This window comes from Laccaria bicolor, genomic scaffold, assembly GCF_000143565.1.
Source record: "Laccaria bicolor S238N-H82 LACBIscaffold_10 genomic scaffold, whole genome shotgun sequence".
NCBI lineage: Eukaryota > Fungi > Basidiomycota > Agaricomycetes > Agaricales > Hydnangiaceae > Laccaria > Laccaria bicolor.
In genome coordinates, this window is record NW_001889881.1 from 506,750 (window position 1) to 523,693 (window position 16,944).

Consider the following 16,944-nt stretch of genomic DNA (forward strand, 5'->3'; position numbering starts at 1 on the left):
ACCGTCGGAGGATGTTGAAGGTAGAAGACATTGAGAGTGGCCCTTACATAATCTCGAGTCACCGGCTTTGCATACAACGTCCATGGCAGAACAAAAAGTATCCTTTACTATTCGCAGGCCAACTCCAGTATCGAGGGCAGCATCGCCAGGCAACGACTCCGACACAACCCCTTCCTTTAAACTTCCTTCTCTACCCCGGCATCTCTCTTCTACTCCGCAAGGTAGCCCCCTCGCTCGCAGCACTACCTCATCTCCAAAACCGACTCAGGTGCAACATTCTTATCCAGCCGGCGACGATTCGAGCGAGGATGAGGATGCCGTTGTACAGGATGAGCTTGTGACGGGTTTCGATAAGTTTGGTGTTCAGCGGTGTGTTCTTTTATGCCGCCTTATCCACGGTTTGTTCAACTCACAAAAGGTCGACCACTATATTTTCTTCTATAGTCTTACCGGAGAGAGAAAATTTAAGCAAGAACCTTTGGTTATCCCAGCACTAAAGAACAAAGATTGGCGTGCCTTGGCTCTTAAGCGACGAAGTGCTGGTCAGTACGTGCCCGCCTCTGCAAAAGCAGAGACTGGAAAGGATGGAAGTGTCGGTGGATTAGGAACGAGAGACTCCATAAACTCGGGACCGGTTCTTTCTGGTTTACAAGTGAAGAAACGAGAGGGCCGTGGCAGTGATGAGCATCTAGATCATGAAATGACAGAGGATCTGGAAACAACAGACGTCAAGATGGAGGATGAAGAAACAGAGGACCAGAAAGCTTTGCGCGCAATTTTGGCGGAAACAAACGGGGTTGAGCATGACGGCCCTGTCGTCGACATCATCCCCACACCCATCTCCGAAACCGATGCTTTGAAGCAAGATGTGGACGAGCTTCCTGACGTTGCTACGCCTGATGACTACGCCCGCGTTCCCGTATCGCAGTTCGGAGCTGCTCTATTGCGAGGTATGGGCTGGAAGGAGGGTACTGCAGCATCCAGAAAGCCCGGCAAGGGCATGGTGGAACCATATCTCCCCACTGCACGACCAGCATTGTTGGGCATTGGCGCAAAGGAACAGGAGGTATATGATGACGGAAGCAAACGAAAAGCCAGCAAGAACACACGACCAGAACGTCGTTACGTTCCTATAATTAAGAAGGAACGCAATGATAATTCCGGTTCCACGTCGGAAGGTCGTCGACGAGAACGATCACTCTCGCCGAGACGGGGATCTGCACCTGTCTCCCGTCGAGGCTCCAGGTCCCCGCGCCGGTCCAGGGAGCGTGACACCAGGGATGGCAGTGATCCTGGATATAAAAGGAGGGATAACCGACGCGGGGATTCCAGTCCTCGAGAACGGACATACGAATACGAGTATGGTCGCAGCAAGGAGCGAAATCGAGGAGGGTATGGTGACGGAGAGAGGGGGGATCGCTCGCGTGAATCTGGTCGGAAGTAGGGAGACAATTGAGGTTCAAGGTGAATTCCGCCTCCCCAATTTGTCGGGTTTTACAATATATATACATACTGGACGACATTGGTCTAGATATCATTTATACACATGGACCCGAGTCAAATACCTACCGAGTTGTGCAGTCCAACGTGCGGTTGTCATTAGACACACATGTTAGATCGAGAAGCCGCCAGTCAAACTCCTGTGTAGGTTATGGTACTGTGCAGATTATGGTATTATGTCTAGATGTGGATACTACAGCGGTATAGCTATGTTCGCGACTTTCGAGTCTTCCCCACTGGAGCACCCTTACTTGTGACAGACGAAGAAAACAGAGGGACTTGTCCGGATAAGGCCAAACCAGCATTCCACGCGGATTCATTCCGCCCATTAGAGGGTGGTGGCGTTGTCAGTGTGTCATAGCTCTGCGCAGACGATACAGCGTCGTCATCAGTGTCAGGTCCATATAATTTTGGGTCAGGAATGACTGGTGGCGGACCGCCAGATTCTTGTGACTTGACATACGATGAGTAGCCTCCTGGCATGGCTTCCTGGTTAGTGGCGGTGGCAGTACTTGAAGGTCCCATTGTAAATTCAGGGGAATTCGGAGGGCGAAGCCGTCGTGATGAATTGCGATCTTGCGATATGTGGGAGAGAGGACGCGACTAGATTTTTTAATACTTCGCTGTCAAAATCAAAGATGGTGGTACTTACTGGGGGTTGGATGGCTATGTCTATGCTAGCCAGACTCCCAGACGAGGAGCTACTTTTATGACGCTGATAGGTCGAAGGTGGCATTGCTTGCAGGGGGGCAGAAAGACTTCCGTTTGAAGGACGTCGACTGTGCGTACCTCGTTTCGACCGGTCTCTGTTGGCAAGGTTTGCAGTAGGATGTACTTGATAGCTGGCATGAGAGCCCTAGAAATGCTTGTAAGTGCGCTTATCGTCGACGCAAAAATGAGATCTTCCAACCGATGAGTGTTGATGGCGAAGATCGCGATGGCCATTCATCTGAGGAGTTGGACTCGATTGATCACTCTGGACTTCAGGAATAACGCTCATGGGCGTCCTTAGCGCAGAAAGAAACGGTTCGTTCACCATCTCAAATTGTGAAATCGTCGTCGAGTTTGATTCAGGAGAGGATGGTCGGGGGTAATGTCTGTTCTGAGAACTGATTGCGCGAGGGCCTGGGACCATGAGGGGTTCGTCGCTATCGCGGCCCGTAACAGAGGGAGTCTGTGGCCGCTCAGGCGTTGCGGCCCTTTGGAATTCAAACGGGGGTGGCATACGAAGAATGTTATCTTGGTCGAGATGAGGTATAAAGTTGTCCGGCGGAATGGGCACGTTTGGTCGCCGAGGGGATGGAGTCACTCCACGGACACTCACCGGTGGGACAATTTCCAGGGGCCTAGGAGGTGACGAGCGAACGATGCTTGGTGGAACTGGAATGGGCTCTTGTCGTGGCATAGGGATTGGCAGAGGAGGAGGAGTGGATGGTCGAATATGTTCAAAAGTAGAGGGCGGACGTGACTGAAAGTCAACGTCGTCGTCAGCAGTGTCGGAAACCGATGAGTGGCTTTGGTCAATGGAATCCAGATCGTAGTCTTCGTCTATATCTTCTATATCTTGACTGTCATCCTCTGCGAATGAGTTCAATGCCCGGTTTTCCTGAAAAACCAGATCCCTTCCTCTTGCTAGGCCCTCTTGAATTCCCATCCGTCGACCTTCCTCTCGCGCCTGATGGACAAGCATATCCTCATTTAATTGGCGGAATCTCGATCTGGTCTTTGCTGCTTCTTTCTCCGCTTGGTGTCTTTGTCTGTCCACAACCTGTAGGACATCTTGAGCACGGTTTACTTCCCTCTGCGCCAATAGGAGCTGAGTTTTATACAGCCTGTATAAAAAGCCATATCAGTTAGAGTACCAAAAACTGTTGTTACACCACAACTTTAGTTCCTCATTCGCCTTCTGGGCCTCTTGCAACGCTCGGAGTCTTGCGTCATTCACCCTCCTCAGATGCTCAGTGACTTCTCTGGTCTTCCTCTCCGCTTCATCAGCGCGTCGCTTTTCCACCTGGATTTGTTCAGTAAATTTTAGCAACAGTTGGCTGATTTCCCTGGCTTCGCGATCGTCATTGGATGAAGGATGACGGCGCGATCGGCCACTGCGAGTCGAATGCGAGTTTGATGACGACGCAATATTCGAAAGTATTGGAATGAAAGGTAAATCACGGTCGCCAGCGGCCATCGTGGTGCAGGCGGAAGGAACGTGGTGATAGTTCCATGATGAACAAATACCTGCCAGAACCCAAAGTACAAAGCATATATATTTATCGATGCTGCACCAGCACATACATAAGTATTCCAATCCAAGTCAATACTCAATTACTACGCCAAAAATCTTACAAGTATGCGCATGGAGATCACATATGTATCCACCATACGGCGTGAATGATACGACAATGAGTGTGTCGTACCGTGGCTGGCAACTTACACGGGGTCCTCCAATCGTTGATATTCTTTTTTCGAACTCGCTTCGAAAGGTAAGACGACGATTTTATTCGCTAGTTGACGTTGGTTTCTTCGCCTCCGTCGGATGCACAGCCAAGCGGCCATGCCGATGAAGATTGCTCCTAGGACTGCAAAGGCAGCCCATTGCACATCAGATGTCCATGCCACAAGAACATTTCCACTCACTGCTGAAAACAACAACAAGAATGATGATATTTTGCCTGCTGTTAACGGGACATCGTACGATTTGGTTACTACGGAGCAAGATTTTTCAAGTTAGCGGGATAGCAAGGTCTGCTGGCAGCTGCAGGCTCCAACCACGCACGTTACAGAATCATGGCATTGGGCATAGCTTCCACTCCCAACGATGATCACCGAGTGTCCTGATCCTCCAGATGTCTTATTGGAAGAACCACTCTTCGAGGAGCTGCTTTTTGAAGAACTGCTTTTCGACGAAGAGCTCTTTGAACTCGAGGAGCTATGGGAACTTGCATGACCGCCACCGCCTTTCGCGTAAACTGTATCAGCAACAAGGATGGCAATGGTCAAGCTGAGCGCTGACATGTTGGATCTAAAGCGAAGGTTGTGGAGAAAGAGAGCTGTAGTAGAGCACCGCCTTATCGAAAGTATGTCTTAAGTATTAACATATAAGGAGTCGATAGCGGTGGGGCCATTTAAACATTTAAATCAGGAATAATGAGAGGGCAAGTACAGTACAGCCCAAAGCTCTACTTATGTATACACGTATAAGTAGAGAGCACCGTGTCAAGCATTAAGTAAATAGTTGATATACTCCTATTAACGGCAAAGGGTGGGTTCCGCAATGCCTGAAAAACAAACTAAAAAGGAAGAAGAAAATAAGTCAACTTGAATTCAGACTAAACTGCTTTCTCGCAAATACTGCCGAAGGACCATGTCCCTAACTGAAATGAAAAGATGAATAAAAAACCCTATGAATGACAGAAGCAGACCCACCATTCCCAAGAATACTCTGAGTTGACTTGCCGTCCTGCAAAATATTAGAGACATAGATGACAAGAGGATATGGATCGTACAATAGCTGATGTAAGATGGCAATACAACACCCGCGGTGAAGGAGAATATTGCTTGTGCAAGTTGGCTGCGATGAATGTTACGGGGAGCTCGAGAGCTATGAAGAGAATGATACGAACCGAACTTTTTCCGCAGATCTAGTCATGGATAGAAGTGTCGGGGAAGAAAAAAACTCCGCATAACTGGCAACTCACAATTCGACGCGTTTTCAGATTTATTTGGTCTGTTCCCATATGACACAACGTGCTGACCGAACTGGATTCCAGAATCAAGCTTGGCTAGGAAGCTGTTAGCGGTCTGGTCAAGGCTAAAAAAACCGCTCTACCTCTGAAGAGATCAAACTTGTTCAAAAACAGAACGGTTTGGGCGTTCTGAAGTAGTGGGTTTGATACAATAGACTTCCATAGCAAAATGGAGTCTTCCTATCAATTCAAGTTGAATGCTTCACCCCCAGAAAAACTAGGGCATGCGACGCACTAATCTATTAACGGAGGGATCCTCAGCTAGCGTCTAACGACGTCATTAGTTGCAGTCTCATTCTGAAGTTGGAATCCGTACTTCGTCAAAACCTGATATGGGAGCCAAGAAAATTATAGCATCCATATTGTCGAAGAACGGAGCCCACGCCGCTAAGAGCATACTTGTGAGTTTGTGGGGCATGGGCAAGGAGATATATGCACTGCATACCTCGCTGTTGTACCACACATTAGATACAAAGATGTACGGAGGAAATGAGCAATGATACGCACTAGTGAACGTGCGCCTCCGACATCAAAAACCTTCCAATCGTGTGCAACCATATTTCCTGTAAGACGGTGAGAGGACGTACATGGAAACTCTGTAACATGTAACGTTACCGGCTTTGAATTTGAAGCGGTGTTCGGATACACCAAGAGTCTTCAGCCTCGCACGTAATATATCATCTATGGTTGTCATCAATGAGCCTTCTGCGAGAGTCAGACAGGACGACTTACCGTCAGATGGCACATATTTGAGGGAGGTGACCCGGTCGAGAGAATCCAGGAAACTGGATATGGTTTCAGCGCTGGGGACGGCGAGTAGGAGATTTACTAACAAGCCTGCTTTATCCTCAAGACGAATTTTACGAGTCTTGAGCATGCCTTTGATCGTTGGATCATTCCACAGACGAGTCATATCTTCCGCGCAAGCATGAAGGACAATCCCAGGATCATTTGGGTCGTCGAAATCAATGTCCATTCCACTGTCCATGCTACTTCTGACAGTGTTTGCTACGACACGGCTAAAAGCGCCCTTCCACTGTGATGTAGAGTTCACAGCGATTTCTTTGCGAGTGCGCGCAGAGCGTGTCGCATAATTAAAATTGGTGACTGCTGATGACAAGTGAGTAGCTTCAAATTCAATAGATCCGGGAGGTGTGAGTTTCCTCAGTAACGCTTCTTCCACCTGGTGGAGTGGTAACAACCGCATTCTGAGCTTGAGATGTTCCGGTGTGAGAGTATGGAGGTTATCGGGCCGCGGTGACCCTTGGCCTTGTACTTCCGCCATTGTGTTGAGTATCAGTTGAATGGAGCGTACCACGTTGAGCTGCACGACAGCTCTCCACGAGGCACGCTCATCGCGGAAGGCCTACGGCAGCCAAGTCAGTGAACTGAGGTTACCGAGGCCTGACCACTTACTTTTGGGGAGTTGATTAGTTGGAAATCTAGAAACGTGAATTCAACAGCGATTAAATTTTTGTTTTTGTAAACCACGTACTCTTAAGCGTTGTCGATTTTCCTAGGAGGTTGGCCGGTGAGTCGCGTTACAGGCCGGACCATAGAGGAGTACTCTACCTGATTCACTCTGGCCTGGATGTCGCAAAATCAGTAAGAATCGAAAGGGATTATATAATTAGAGTCCACACACCCAACAAGAGCACTCGGACAAATTTTGGAGACTTCTTTTCGGCTGTTCGTTGGCGGTTTATTTCCTCGTCAATGGCATCCGACCGCTTCTGAGCTTCCGCCTCAGCTGCAATGCGAGTATCCTTCTCCTCCTGTGTCTCGTTCGGAGGGGGCGCGATGGCTCTTGACAAGGGGTCATCCTCAGAGTTAATGTCGATGCGGCGACGAAATTGCATGGAGGGGGGAGCGGATCAAGACTGTCTGGGAGAACTGCGGACTAATAGGAGAAGAAAGGAGGGGGGATGCACCCATCATATCCAGTCAGATATCATTCGGAGAGTACGCGAAGGTTATTTTCCCAGGTGCATGGAAGAAGAAGGCGTGTTAATTCCATTGTAATCCCACTTTGAACAAGTTGAGTTCCACATCCACCTTCGTCCGATATCGGCCTGCTACCAGCCCTGCAATGCCTAGTATTAAAAGTTTAACTGGTTTTTGACCCCTGTCTTTGCCTGTGCGGCAGCCTGGTTGTGATTGCATCAACTGTCGACACATTCATCACTGTAAATTTCATCAGATCCAATGGGATCCAATCCTCCGAACCTGAACCTGGACATCGGCCATCGGCTCTCATAACCGGTGTGTCCTGGGTGTGTCAGAAACATCCTTATGCAACCTGTGTACAAGTGGGTACAGAATCTTGACAGAATCCATCTTCCATCTGACGTTCAGAGGAAGTCCAGCCTTCTACTCGCTTTTCTCCTTCCCCTTTTCGGCCTTGGAACTTCCCCCGCCCAGCCACGAGAACCACCCACGTTTTATCTTTTCTTCCTCCTTCCCTGCTTCAGCGCTCAGACGTTCAGCCGTCTGTCCTGTGGCTGTTCGAGCTTCTTTGTACAGATTCTCCGTAGAACCTCGTGCTTTTGCGAGAGACTCCTTGGTTGAATCCCTGACAGTGCTGTATTTTGCTTCCGCATTCTCTTCGAGACCTTGTGCACGCGTTGCAACATCGCCAGCCACATCGTCAATGTTCGAACGCGCAGAGTCTATTTTACTTTGACCCTGTGCCTGCAGTGCGTAATGGGTGAATATTTCATCTCATTGTTATGCAAACCCACCTTCGCCTGGCGATATGCATCGTCACTCGATTTAGTAGCTTCCGTAGTTTCCACACCCTTTTGTTTAATTTGCTCCCTATTAGCCTTCGCGTTGGTGTCCTGAGGATTGTTGAAGTAGAAATACGCTCCACCAGCAGCAGCGAGACCAAGTGCGATATAAACTAGAGTGTTATCCGACCCTTTTGCTTTTTGTTTCAGCTCCGCCTGTCCTGGAAGGGGTCCTGGTGCAGTCGCATATTGCCGTGTTGGCTGAATATGTGCGCGTGTGATCAGGTGTTATCATGTACGATACCATTGGGCGACACCAACCATACCTTTGGAAGATAGATGATGGGTCGTGCTGTGAGACGGAGAAGTTGGGAACGCAACATGATGTGGGCAGGAGCAAAACGCGTGTCTTCAAGTCATAATGGAGTCTTGTACTAGTTGAATGCTCTCCACCTGTATGACGTCAGTGACGCAATAACACGTGAGTATGTGACACGTGATGCGCCCTAATCTTATCTTGAATTTATTTTACTCTTCATCTCCAATGAAGGTCATTTTGGTTGGCATTGGGTGTGTCTCGTTGCCGCCATCCCTTTCTCGATTTAACATTAAACCTAGCGGTGCTACATGCTCTGGAAAAACCACCCTTGCAAAACACATCAACAACATCCTACCAGATAGCGTTATCATCCACCAAGATGTAAGTCGCCTTCAACGCTGCTCAGTCTCTCCTCTGTCCTCATCTGCAGGCTTTTTTTTGTTTTCCACTTAGGATTTTGCTCCTGTGCGTTTTTAAAAGCTACGGTGATGCTCGTCTGACTCTGCTCAGCCTCAAGAACTTGTGCCAATTCACCCTATTCATGGAGTGCAGGACTGGGACGCCGCACCTGGCGCAATTTCCTGGCCTCGTTTAATTGACTTTTTACGAGACGTAAAGTCCACGGGGAAAATTCCACCTGACCACCGGAGTCATGATCACTTGAACGAACAAAAGCAACTAAAGCTGGACGGCGACGTCAAGGCAAAATGGATTCATGAATTCGCGGAGTTGAAGCAGCAAAGGGAGGCAGCAGGCTTAGAGCAGATTGTCTGGGGATTGGTTGACGGCTTTCTTTTGTACTGGCATCCGGTAAGGCCAGTTTGCCTTTTCATTGCTTGACATAATTATCTTGCGTCTTAGGAGGTCATTCAGCAACTGGACGTGCGCATATTCCTCAGAGTTCCCCACGATACCTTGAAGCAAAGACGACACGAGAGACATGGTTACCACACCGCAGGTGAGATGCAGCCTCTCTTTGCCTGGCGTTTAGCCGCTCCAGTTCGCAACCCTGATTATTTTCCACTATCTACCGTCTATCTCTTAACTCAAATCCTGCCATGGCACTGACGAACGCAAATTTTTCGCTCGCTATCCTTTGTCCTCGTGGACCGCAATTTGGAGTGCAATCCGATCCAGAAGGAACTTTGTGGCGTGATCCACCGCATTACTGGGAAGAAATTGTATACCCAGCCTATCTTGAGGCGCACAAGGATGTATTTGAGACCGGGGACGTGGAAAACGGTAAACCGGTGTCAAAAGTGGAAGAGCTTTTGGTATTGGAGACCCTCAAGATGGATATTGGGGAGGCTTTTGATCGTTGTTGTCAAAAATTGAAAGAGGCTGCGGGGAAGAGCTAGACGTTTTTTTTATACTATAAAGGATTATTATGACACTTAGATTTTTTTGGATTACGATAGATCGCAAACAGGGGTTTATCTCTTTCGTCGCACTATCCTCAACGAGCAATCCGGTCTATGCGGATTGTCGTTAGCGCTATACATCGACGCCAGAAAATCATCTGCCTCTGGGGTCCGTATGCAGGTGAATATCAAGAACATATGTGGGTCTTTGTAGCCTAGATCAGCCTAGACCTCTAGAGTATATGGTTCCATCGTTAATTGAAAAAGTGAGCGATAACTTTATGGTCTCAAACAAGTATTAAGAATGCGGTACATACTGTCGACACTCTTGTGATTGTAAGCAATACGTTATGGGTGTTCAAGTCGAAAGGAAAACGAGGAAGCTGTTTTACCCCACCCAGTCATTTCTGGGGTCGGTTTTCAAGTCGACGAGTAATTCATTCTGGCGAACGATCAAAACTCGGACCGGGTTCCTTTGGGGGATCGACATACTTAGGGGCAACATGTACCAGAACATCGTCTTGCTGCCTCTGTGATTATCATTTTAGCAAGTCTACGCATAACCCAGCTACGCTCTCGAGTAGAACTTGAATTTGATGCCGACATGACTAACATTTGGTGGTGGTGTAAAGGAGTGGATTATGCCGGGTAGTGGATCATCCGTAGCGTGACATGGATAACGCGTGACGGCCATTTCACATGACAAATAGATAGCGGAAGAGCCGTCCCATATAAGAGCATGACCCGTTCCTCCAATCCTGCACTCCCGATCTCTCACCTACACCCTCCACTTTTTTTTTTGCAAAATGTCCCAAGTTATCGTCGTTGGAGGCGGTCTCGCCGGTCTCTCAGCTGCACATACTCTTCTTGAGCGTGGTGCCAATGTCTTGCTTCTTGACAAACAAGGGTGTGTAGTACGCTCGTTTTCCCATTCTTCTCATAACCCCACAACTACAGTTTTATGGGTGGAAATTCTACTAAAGCCACCTCTGGTATCAACGGTGCTGGAACAGACTCCCAGCGCAACCTCAACATCCCAGATACCGCCCAGATCTTCTTCGAGGACACCAAGAAATCTGTATGTGTAGACTTCACTTCGATTCTATAATGCTTATACTATCTCTTTAGGCTCGGGACCTCGCCCGTGACGATTTGATTCGCGTGCTAACTGGTCGCTCTGGTGACGCAGTCAACTGGCTTCAAGACAAATTCAATCTCGACCTTTCGAAAGTGTCGCGTCTCGGTGGCCACAGCCAGCCTCGTACTCATCGTGGTGATGCCCAGTTCCCCGGAATGGTATGTAATAGTTGGTAACCATCTGTATTCCAGTATTCATCTGTATTGCAGGTCATGACTTATGCCCAATTGGAACGTCTCGAAGATTTATCCGTCAGCATCCCTGAGCGCGTCAGGATCATCAAGAAAGCCCGCGTTACGAAGCTCGTTAAGGATGATAATGGTGCCGTTTCTGGTGTTGAGTACACTCACGGTGGAAAGACCGAGATTGCCTACGGCCCCGTCATCCTCGCAACTGGTGGTTACGCCGCCGACTTTACTGAGGATTCTCTTCTCAAGAAGTACCGCCCCGAATACTGGGATCTTCCGACTACCAACGGCGAGCATTGTACTGGCGACGGGCAGAAGCTTGCTATCGCTGCTGGTGCCAGTGCCGTCGATCTTGAGAAAGTTCAGGTTCATCCCACTGGCTTGGTCGACCCCAAAGAGCCCGACGCCAAGGTGAAGTTTTTGGCAGCGGAGGCACTGAGAGGCGTTGGTGGTCTCCTGCTGGACAACACAGGCAAAAGATTCGTCGACGAGCTGCAACATCGTGACTATGTTACTGGGAAGATATGGGAAAACAAGAAGGTGGATATCTTTTACACCACTACATCGTTGCGTACTAACACACTGCGGTCGTAGTACCCCATTCGTCTTGTTCTCAACGGAAATGCTTCTAAAGAAATTGAATGGCATTGCAAGCACTATGTCGGTCGTGGATTAATGAAGCGGTTTGAGAGTGGTGATGCCCTCGCCAAGGAGTTCGGGCTCCCCGCCGATGTCCTCAGAAAGACCTTCGACGACTACAACCAAAGTGTTCGCACAAAGAAAGATCCTTTCGGCAAGAAGGTAAGTCTCAAAATAGGCTTCACTGAGCATATCTCACGTATTTTCGACAGTTTTTCCAAGGTGAATGGAAATTCGATGACTTCTTTAATGTCGCCATCATGACGCCTGTGCTTCACTACACAATGGGTGGTCTGGAGATCGACCAAGAGTCGCGCGTCCTCGACAAATCGGGCAAACCGATTCCTGGCCTTTTTGCTGCCGGTGAAGTAGCTGGTGGTGTGCACGGTGCTAATCGCCTTGGTGGTTCATCGCTTCTTGGTTGCGTCGTCTTTGGCCGGGTCTCCGCTGACTCTGCAGCGGCCTATCAACTACAAACCACTAGTGCTGCCATTCAGAAAGCTGGAGGCCGCTTGAGTGCCTTGGCCGGTCAGCTATCGTCTACTTCATCACCTTCATCACCATCCCCTTCGACCACATCAGCTGCGCCGGCTGCACCAGCCGCACCTTCCGCTTCTGGTCAGTACACTCTTGCCGAAGTTGCGAAGCACAACAAAAAGGACGATGTCTGGGTCGTCGTCGACGGGCAAGTCTTGGATGTCACCAGCGTGAGTCTTTTGATTTTACGACCTATTTACTATCGAGGCTGACTTGTATTGAAACTCTAGTTCCTTCCTGACCACCCTGGAGGTGAGAAGGCTATTCTGCTGTATGCCGGCCGCGATGCCACGGAAGAGTTCAACATGCTACATGACCCCAAGGTCATTCCTCGATATGCACCCGACTCCGTCATCGGAAAAGTGAAGGCATAGATATCTGACCTCGCTGATGATTGGTTGTGCTTTCATGCGCCGTCATTCAAAAGTAGAGATGTTGTTTGAACTCTTTGGGCCGTATTCTATTACATATCCTCATCCACATCATTTATATATAATATAAGCATTACCCGGTGGCTTGAACGGTGTATGTTGTACTATCTCTGCATATGTTATGTTGTTTCCACTTCGAACTCATACAAATCAATGGCTTATGGCGAAGGCATGCCGCTACCGCGACAAACACTGTCACCCTGACAGACATGCATAGGCAATAAGATTAAATGACCCATCCTCAACTAACTATATTCACAACTTCGTACTATTACCAACGGGTTCTTCCTCGGCGTCGCGCAGCGCCTGTTCTCACCCACCATGTCCTCCCGTGGTCGCCATGCATCCACTGAGGCAACTCCACTCTTACAGGACCCCCTTGACGAAGAACATCAGCAGAAACTCCGGGCACCAAATCCCAAATCTCGCGGGGTGGTATGGGGTTCTCTAACTTTGACTTTCTTGATTGCCCTATTTCTTGTGCTCGGATTCAACAACGAGTTTGGTGATGTTGTGCGGCCTTGGCTCGGCTTTCTGCCCAAAGACCCACTACTTGCAGCTCAGATAATCCTTCGTGATGCCCCCGTTATCGTGCGTCGTTGCACATATAGTGTTCACCTCTATCTAATAAATAAATCATCCAGGACGGTCATATTGGTGAGTTGCCACGCTCAGTGCGTTTATGACGTTCCAATCCCTTCTCATAGATTTACCATATCTCGTGCGATCACAATACGCCAACAATGTAACTGCCGTCGATCTGGCTACCCACATGCCCGGGCATGTCGACGTTCCAAGGTTAAGAAAAGGGAAAGTGGGAGGGTTCTTCTGGCAAGCCAACACACCGCTTCTGTCCTCTCTTCCTCATTTTCCCTAGGTCTACATACGTTGCTTGCCCAGAGCCTGATGGAGTAGACCGGGACTTCCTTGATGCTAGCTGGCGCGTTCGGTTCGTCTACTTGAAGTCTCTGACGAAGTTACATGCCCCAATTAAGGCTCTATTATTAGAGATACCCTTGAACAAATTGATGTCTCCAAGCTCTTGATTGAAAAATATCCAAAGGTAATCATTCGTATCTCATCTCTTACGTTGTCCTCTGATACTTTGACGTGACGCAGACCTTCCGTTTGGCTTTAACATCCGATGATATCAAAGAAGCAATAAACAGCAGGAAAATTGCAAGTCTTTTGGGAGTTGAAGGGTGCGCTTTTGAAGTTTCGGCGCCAGCCTTTTTCCTTCCTGGAATGACGACCGTCTTAGTGGTCATCAACTGGGAAATTCCATCGCTGTTCTACGCCAATATCATGCCCTAGGAGTTCGCTACGTGACTCTGACACACACCTGCCATAATGCATTTGCGGACTCGTGTGGCTATCTACCAGGGATCATTCCTCTTCACGGCGGCCTGAGGTATGTTTTTATATCGTATATGCTACAATCTCATATTTTTCTAGTGCTCTGGGGAAGTCTCTGATTGAGGAAATGAACCGTTTGGGTGTACTTGTTGACCTTTCACACACTTCCGATGCAACAGCCACACAAGCTCTGCGACATTCTAAAGCCCCAGTCATCTGGTCCCACTCTTCTGCGCGTGCGGTACACGATGTTCCTCGAAATATTCCTGACGAGGTGCTGAGACTTATTGGAACTGGTGAAGGCCAGAAGGATGGTGTCGTCATGGTAAGCACCCCTTTTGAGGTAGTAACTCAGGCTCATTTGATATGCTAGGTAAATTTTGCTCCCTTCTTTGTTGCAAATCCTGGAGAGGCAACTGTCGCTGCGGTTGCTGACCATGTAGAGCATATCGCGAAAATCGCTGGAATAGCACAGTCAGTACTTCTTTTCCTCCTTCCTCGATCAAGATTGATAATTCCTTTATTCTCAGCGTTGGATTAGGGAGTGATTTTGATGGCATTGAAGATGTTCCTATTGGCTTAGAGGATGTGTCCAAGTATCCTGCTTTAGTAAGTAACTCTCGAGAAAAGAAAACAGCACTGTGTGCTGAAATTTTTTAATGATCAGATCGCCGAGCTGTATAGGCGTGGGTGGAACAAGTTCGCTCTTGCTGGCCTCACAGGAGCGAACCTATTGCGTGTTTTCGAGGGAGCGGAGAGAGTTGCTCGATTATTACAGCTCGCTGGAACGGAGCCCAAATTCGATGTTTACAACAAGCGTCCAGACCTTTGAACTTTGTCAGGGTGTCTAGACTCTAATTGTATGGAGTAGAAGTACCCCGCGGTAATCATGCTTAGCCGCCTTAAATTATATATGCATTGCTGAAATTTCAATTGTGGCGACCGAGAGTGAAACGAATCACAACTTCCGGAATTGATTCTTGTATATTGTGTGGACTTGTGTTCTTCGCCAATTCTTCACAACGTTCATTCTTTCTCATCAAGAGGTATATCATTTAGTATCGTGCCAGGATCCCAAACCCCGTTCATACACAGAATATAAGAGAATGTAAGAAAGGAAGAAAACTTTATATCTCGCATGTGACTCCATCGAGACGCTCCGCTACTGAAGGAAGGACAAAATTACCAACTTCAAACTGCAACATCGGTTGAATCAGTAGGAGTGGCCGAATCAGCAGGAGTGGCCGAATCAGTAGGCGTGGCCGAATCAGCAGGGAGGGTAGCTTCAACGAGTGGAGAGCTCGAAAAATTCGGAGCAGCACTGTGAGGGACTTTAGAATCCCAGGTTGGGGTGAATACCGGTGAATTGATTGACAACTTAGACCGGGGAGCAGCACTTTGAGGCATGCGTCCGTACTCGGAGGGAAGTTTGGTCGGCATGGCGCTGGTAGTCGGTGTTGCGCTGTTGGGTTCTTCCATACCCATCGTCTTTCGAACGTGTTCAAAGGTGCGCAAGAGCCTCCTTCTGGCTCCTAGAGCGGCAACGCCCTTGGCTTCGAGGGAGACGTCATCAAGAACAACTAGCTCTTGCCACGTTAAACCATCAAAACAGCTTGTGTATTTGTGAAGCCTGAGGCTCCTCAGCCAATTTGGAATGTCGTTAAGCATTTCCGGATCAAAGTCCTCTTCTCGTGGGGACGGCAAGGCGGCGCTGTCAAGCCCGCTGCTCTTCAAACCAGCACTCTTCAAGCTGCTAGTGGGACGAAGTCCACTACTCTTCAGCGCGCTGGCGGGGTATCGAGCGCTTGTGGGAGTGCGCCAATTAGATGCCAGTGATGGTTTCTTTTGCTTGGCCTGGGCCTGTGGCTGAGTTGTTGCCACGCCAGTAGGCTGAACTAGGCCGCTCATGATGAGCTGAACAGCGAGCAGCTGAGCCTCGGTTGAGAGTCCTGCGTTGGCAAGCATGTTCAAAGTGTACGGATTCATCATACCAAGGCCAGGGATAGGAGCAGTTGCGTTGGAGGCTGCTGGGGTGGGTTTGATACCATCAACCGAGGTCGGAAGTGGTGTATTGACCGTACTTCCCCACCTGCTGGGATCATGAAGGTTTGGTAAATTTGCCTGATGACCTTGCTCATCCAACGCAGATCTCGCTGTGAGGGGTGTAGGTGTCGCCGGGGAACCAAGGAGAGGGATGCTGAGACTCGGAGGACGTAAGCTCAACTTAGCGAGTTTCGGTTTCGATAAAATGTCAAGGGAGACTGAAAGGGAGACAGGTCGATTGAAGAAACATCCCGTATACCCTGTTAACGCTTACCAGGCTCTGGTTTAGGTTGCACCATGCGCTGAAGCACGGACATAAAGAAAAGAACCTGATCTTGGGTAGAGTGCTGAAGGAGGGTGTAGACTGAAGCTGTTCGCTCAGGTTCAGAAAGAACTTTGAACCCTGTTTCGAAGTAGTTGATTATTGGATGCCAGGGAAGAAATGCAGAATATGCGCACAATGTTCAATGGTGTTCAGTTCGTCTTTGAACTTGGTGTCCAAGGAGGCTTTGGCCACTTCAGCCTTTCGGGGAACAATCAACATGACTTGCCAGGTGTTGAGGAAAGAAGAACTCACCAAGATGGATTCATACTTGTGGAAATCCTTGATCCAGCGGTCAAATCCTTCGAGAGCGGGAGGAGCGGTAGGGAGAGCATCATTAGCTTGACCTGAAGCTAAAGCTGGAGTCGCGTCTGAATTGGAGACAGTGACCTCGGGAGTGAGTTCAATGTTCGACATTGGGATATCTGGGGGTGGGATGGCTAAGGGTACCAAGGACAAAGAAAAGCCATCCCAGTGCCACTCATCGACTTTATCTATCCCGAGCCATCAAAAGTGACTAACATAACGACCGGTCAGGAGGACAGCCCCACTTGAAGGCAGTGCTTGATGGAGATCAAAGTTTGACAATGAGTACATGTGGTATGAATAGAACAGGGTATGAAATTCTTTCAGATACA

The 16,944-nt window shown here is 48.7% G+C and overlaps 9 protein-coding genes across 9 annotated transcripts; 4 read left to right on the forward strand and 5 right to left on the reverse strand.

Moving 5' to 3' along the window:
- Positions 1–82: 82 nt before the first annotated feature.
- On the forward strand, positions 83–1,444 carry LACBIDRAFT_296423 (uncharacterized protein; the record flags this gene model as incomplete). The annotated part of the gene is made up of 2 exons (XM_001880171.1): positions 83–369; positions 445–1,444. The coding sequence occupies 2 exons, from the start codon at positions 83–85 to the stop codon at positions 1,442–1,444; spliced, it is 1,287 nt and encodes a 428-aa protein (XP_001880206.1).
- A 263-nt stretch (positions 1,445–1,707) lies between these two features.
- Positions 1,708–3,685, reverse strand: LACBIDRAFT_296424 (uncharacterized protein; the record flags this gene model as incomplete). Its single annotated transcript, XM_001880400.1, has 4 exons — positions 1,708–2,103; positions 2,153–2,356; positions 2,411–3,332; positions 3,387–3,685. The coding sequence occupies 4 exons, from the start codon at positions 3,683–3,685 to the stop codon at positions 1,708–1,710; spliced, it is 1,821 nt and encodes a 606-aa protein (XP_001880435.1).
- A 242-nt stretch (positions 3,686–3,927) lies between these two features.
- Positions 3,928–4,512, reverse strand: LACBIDRAFT_296425 (uncharacterized protein; the record flags this gene model as incomplete). Its single annotated transcript, XM_001880401.1, has 3 exons — positions 3,928–4,076; positions 4,135–4,202; positions 4,274–4,512. 3 exons carry the CDS (start codon positions 4,510–4,512, stop codon positions 3,928–3,930), a joined length of 456 nt encoding a protein of 151 aa, XP_001880436.1.
- A 152-nt stretch (positions 4,513–4,664) lies between these two features.
- On the reverse strand, positions 4,665–7,153 carry LACBIDRAFT_296426 (guanine nucleotide-binding protein alpha-4 subunit). Its single transcript, XM_001880402.1, has 16 exons — positions 6,889–7,153; positions 6,816–6,830; positions 6,739–6,759; positions 6,660–6,685; positions 5,976–6,609; positions 5,859–5,924; positions 5,751–5,806; positions 5,689–5,692; positions 5,560–5,630; positions 5,479–5,511; positions 5,327–5,423; positions 5,196–5,279; positions 5,121–5,138; positions 5,004–5,068; positions 4,924–4,957; positions 4,665–4,871 (listed from the first exon to the last, which is right to left on the reverse strand). Exons 1-16 carry the CDS (start codon positions 7,100–7,102, stop codon positions 4,822–4,824), a joined length of 1,488 nt encoding a protein of 495 aa, XP_001880437.1. The 5' UTR covers positions 7,103–7,153; the 3' UTR covers positions 4,665–4,821.
- Positions 7,154–7,613: 460 nt separating this feature from the next.
- LACBIDRAFT_294056 (uncharacterized protein) lies at positions 7,614–8,355 on the reverse strand (the record flags this gene model as incomplete). The annotated part of the gene is made up of 3 exons (XM_001880403.1): positions 7,614–7,934; positions 7,985–8,233; positions 8,299–8,355. The coding sequence occupies 3 exons, from the start codon at positions 8,353–8,355 to the stop codon at positions 7,614–7,616; spliced, it is 627 nt and encodes a 208-aa protein (XP_001880438.1).
- A 236-nt stretch (positions 8,356–8,591) lies between these two features.
- LACBIDRAFT_161970 (uncharacterized protein) lies at positions 8,592–9,514 on the forward strand (the record flags this gene model as incomplete). The annotated part of the gene is made up of 4 exons (XM_001880172.1): positions 8,592–8,696; positions 8,802–9,101; positions 9,153–9,249; positions 9,432–9,514. Coding segments are annotated over 4 exons (585 nt in total), but the record flags the coding sequence as incomplete, so codon positions are not given.
- A 944-nt stretch (positions 9,515–10,458) lies between these two features.
- LACBIDRAFT_184667 (fumarate reductase) lies at positions 10,459–12,719 on the forward strand (the record flags this gene model as incomplete). The annotated part of the gene is made up of 7 exons (XM_001880173.1): positions 10,459–10,559; positions 10,610–10,730; positions 10,781–10,948; positions 11,000–11,518; positions 11,573–11,779; positions 11,830–12,324; positions 12,385–12,719. The coding sequence occupies 7 exons, from the start codon at positions 10,459–10,461 to the stop codon at positions 12,526–12,528; spliced, it is 1,755 nt and encodes a 584-aa protein (XP_001880208.1). The 3' UTR covers positions 12,529–12,719.
- Positions 12,720–12,906: 187 nt separating this feature from the next.
- On the forward strand, positions 12,907–14,773 carry LACBIDRAFT_296430 (uncharacterized protein; the record flags this gene model as incomplete). Its single annotated transcript, XM_001880174.1, has 11 exons — positions 12,907–13,176; positions 13,230–13,242; positions 13,293–13,416; positions 13,463–13,534; positions 13,594–13,648; positions 13,705–13,787; positions 13,847–13,996; positions 14,041–14,266; positions 14,315–14,415; positions 14,472–14,550; positions 14,609–14,773. 11 exons carry the CDS (start codon positions 12,907–12,909, stop codon positions 14,771–14,773), a joined length of 1,338 nt encoding a protein of 445 aa, XP_001880209.1.
- A 197-nt stretch (positions 14,774–14,970) lies between these two features.
- On the reverse strand, positions 14,971–16,753 carry LACBIDRAFT_296431 (uncharacterized protein). Its single transcript, XM_001880404.1, has 4 exons — positions 16,562–16,753; positions 16,444–16,507; positions 16,259–16,387; positions 14,971–16,202 (listed from the first exon to the last, which is right to left on the reverse strand). Exons 1-4 carry the CDS (start codon positions 16,721–16,723, stop codon positions 15,133–15,135), a joined length of 1,425 nt encoding a protein of 474 aa, XP_001880439.1. The 5' UTR covers positions 16,724–16,753; the 3' UTR covers positions 14,971–15,132.
- Between the last annotated feature and the right edge of the window lie 191 nt (positions 16,754–16,944).

What these genes read in the sequence shown, in the direction of transcription:
- LACBIDRAFT_296431 (XM_001880404.1), bottom strand. Translation starts at nt 16,723, where the DNA reads ATGTCGAACATTGAACTCACTCCCGAGGTCACTGTCTCCAATTCAGAC. An exon ending in ACAAGTATGAATCCATCTTG is followed by an intron (nt 16,508 to 16,561) that starts GTGAGTTCTTCT and finishes GTTCCCCGAAAG; the next exon opens with GCTGAAGTGGCCAAAGCCTC. An exon ending in GCAACCTAAACCAGAGCCTG is followed by an intron (nt 16,203 to 16,258) that starts GTAAGCGTTAAC and finishes TCTCCCTTTCAG; the next exon opens with TCTCCCTTGACATTTTATCG.
- LACBIDRAFT_296426 (XM_001880402.1), bottom strand. Translation starts at nt 7,102, where the DNA reads ATGCAATTTCGTCGCCGCATCGACATTAACTCTGAGGATGACCCCTTG. An exon ending in CCATATCAGGTTTTGACGAA is followed by an intron (nt 5,512 to 5,559) that starts GTACGGATTCCA and finishes TGACGTCGTTAG; the next exon opens with ACGCTAGCTGAGGATCCCTC. An exon ending in GCCATCTTACATCAGCTATT is followed by an intron (nt 4,958 to 5,003) that starts GTACGATCCATA and finishes AATATTTTGCAG; the next exon opens with GACGGCAAGTCAACTCAGAG.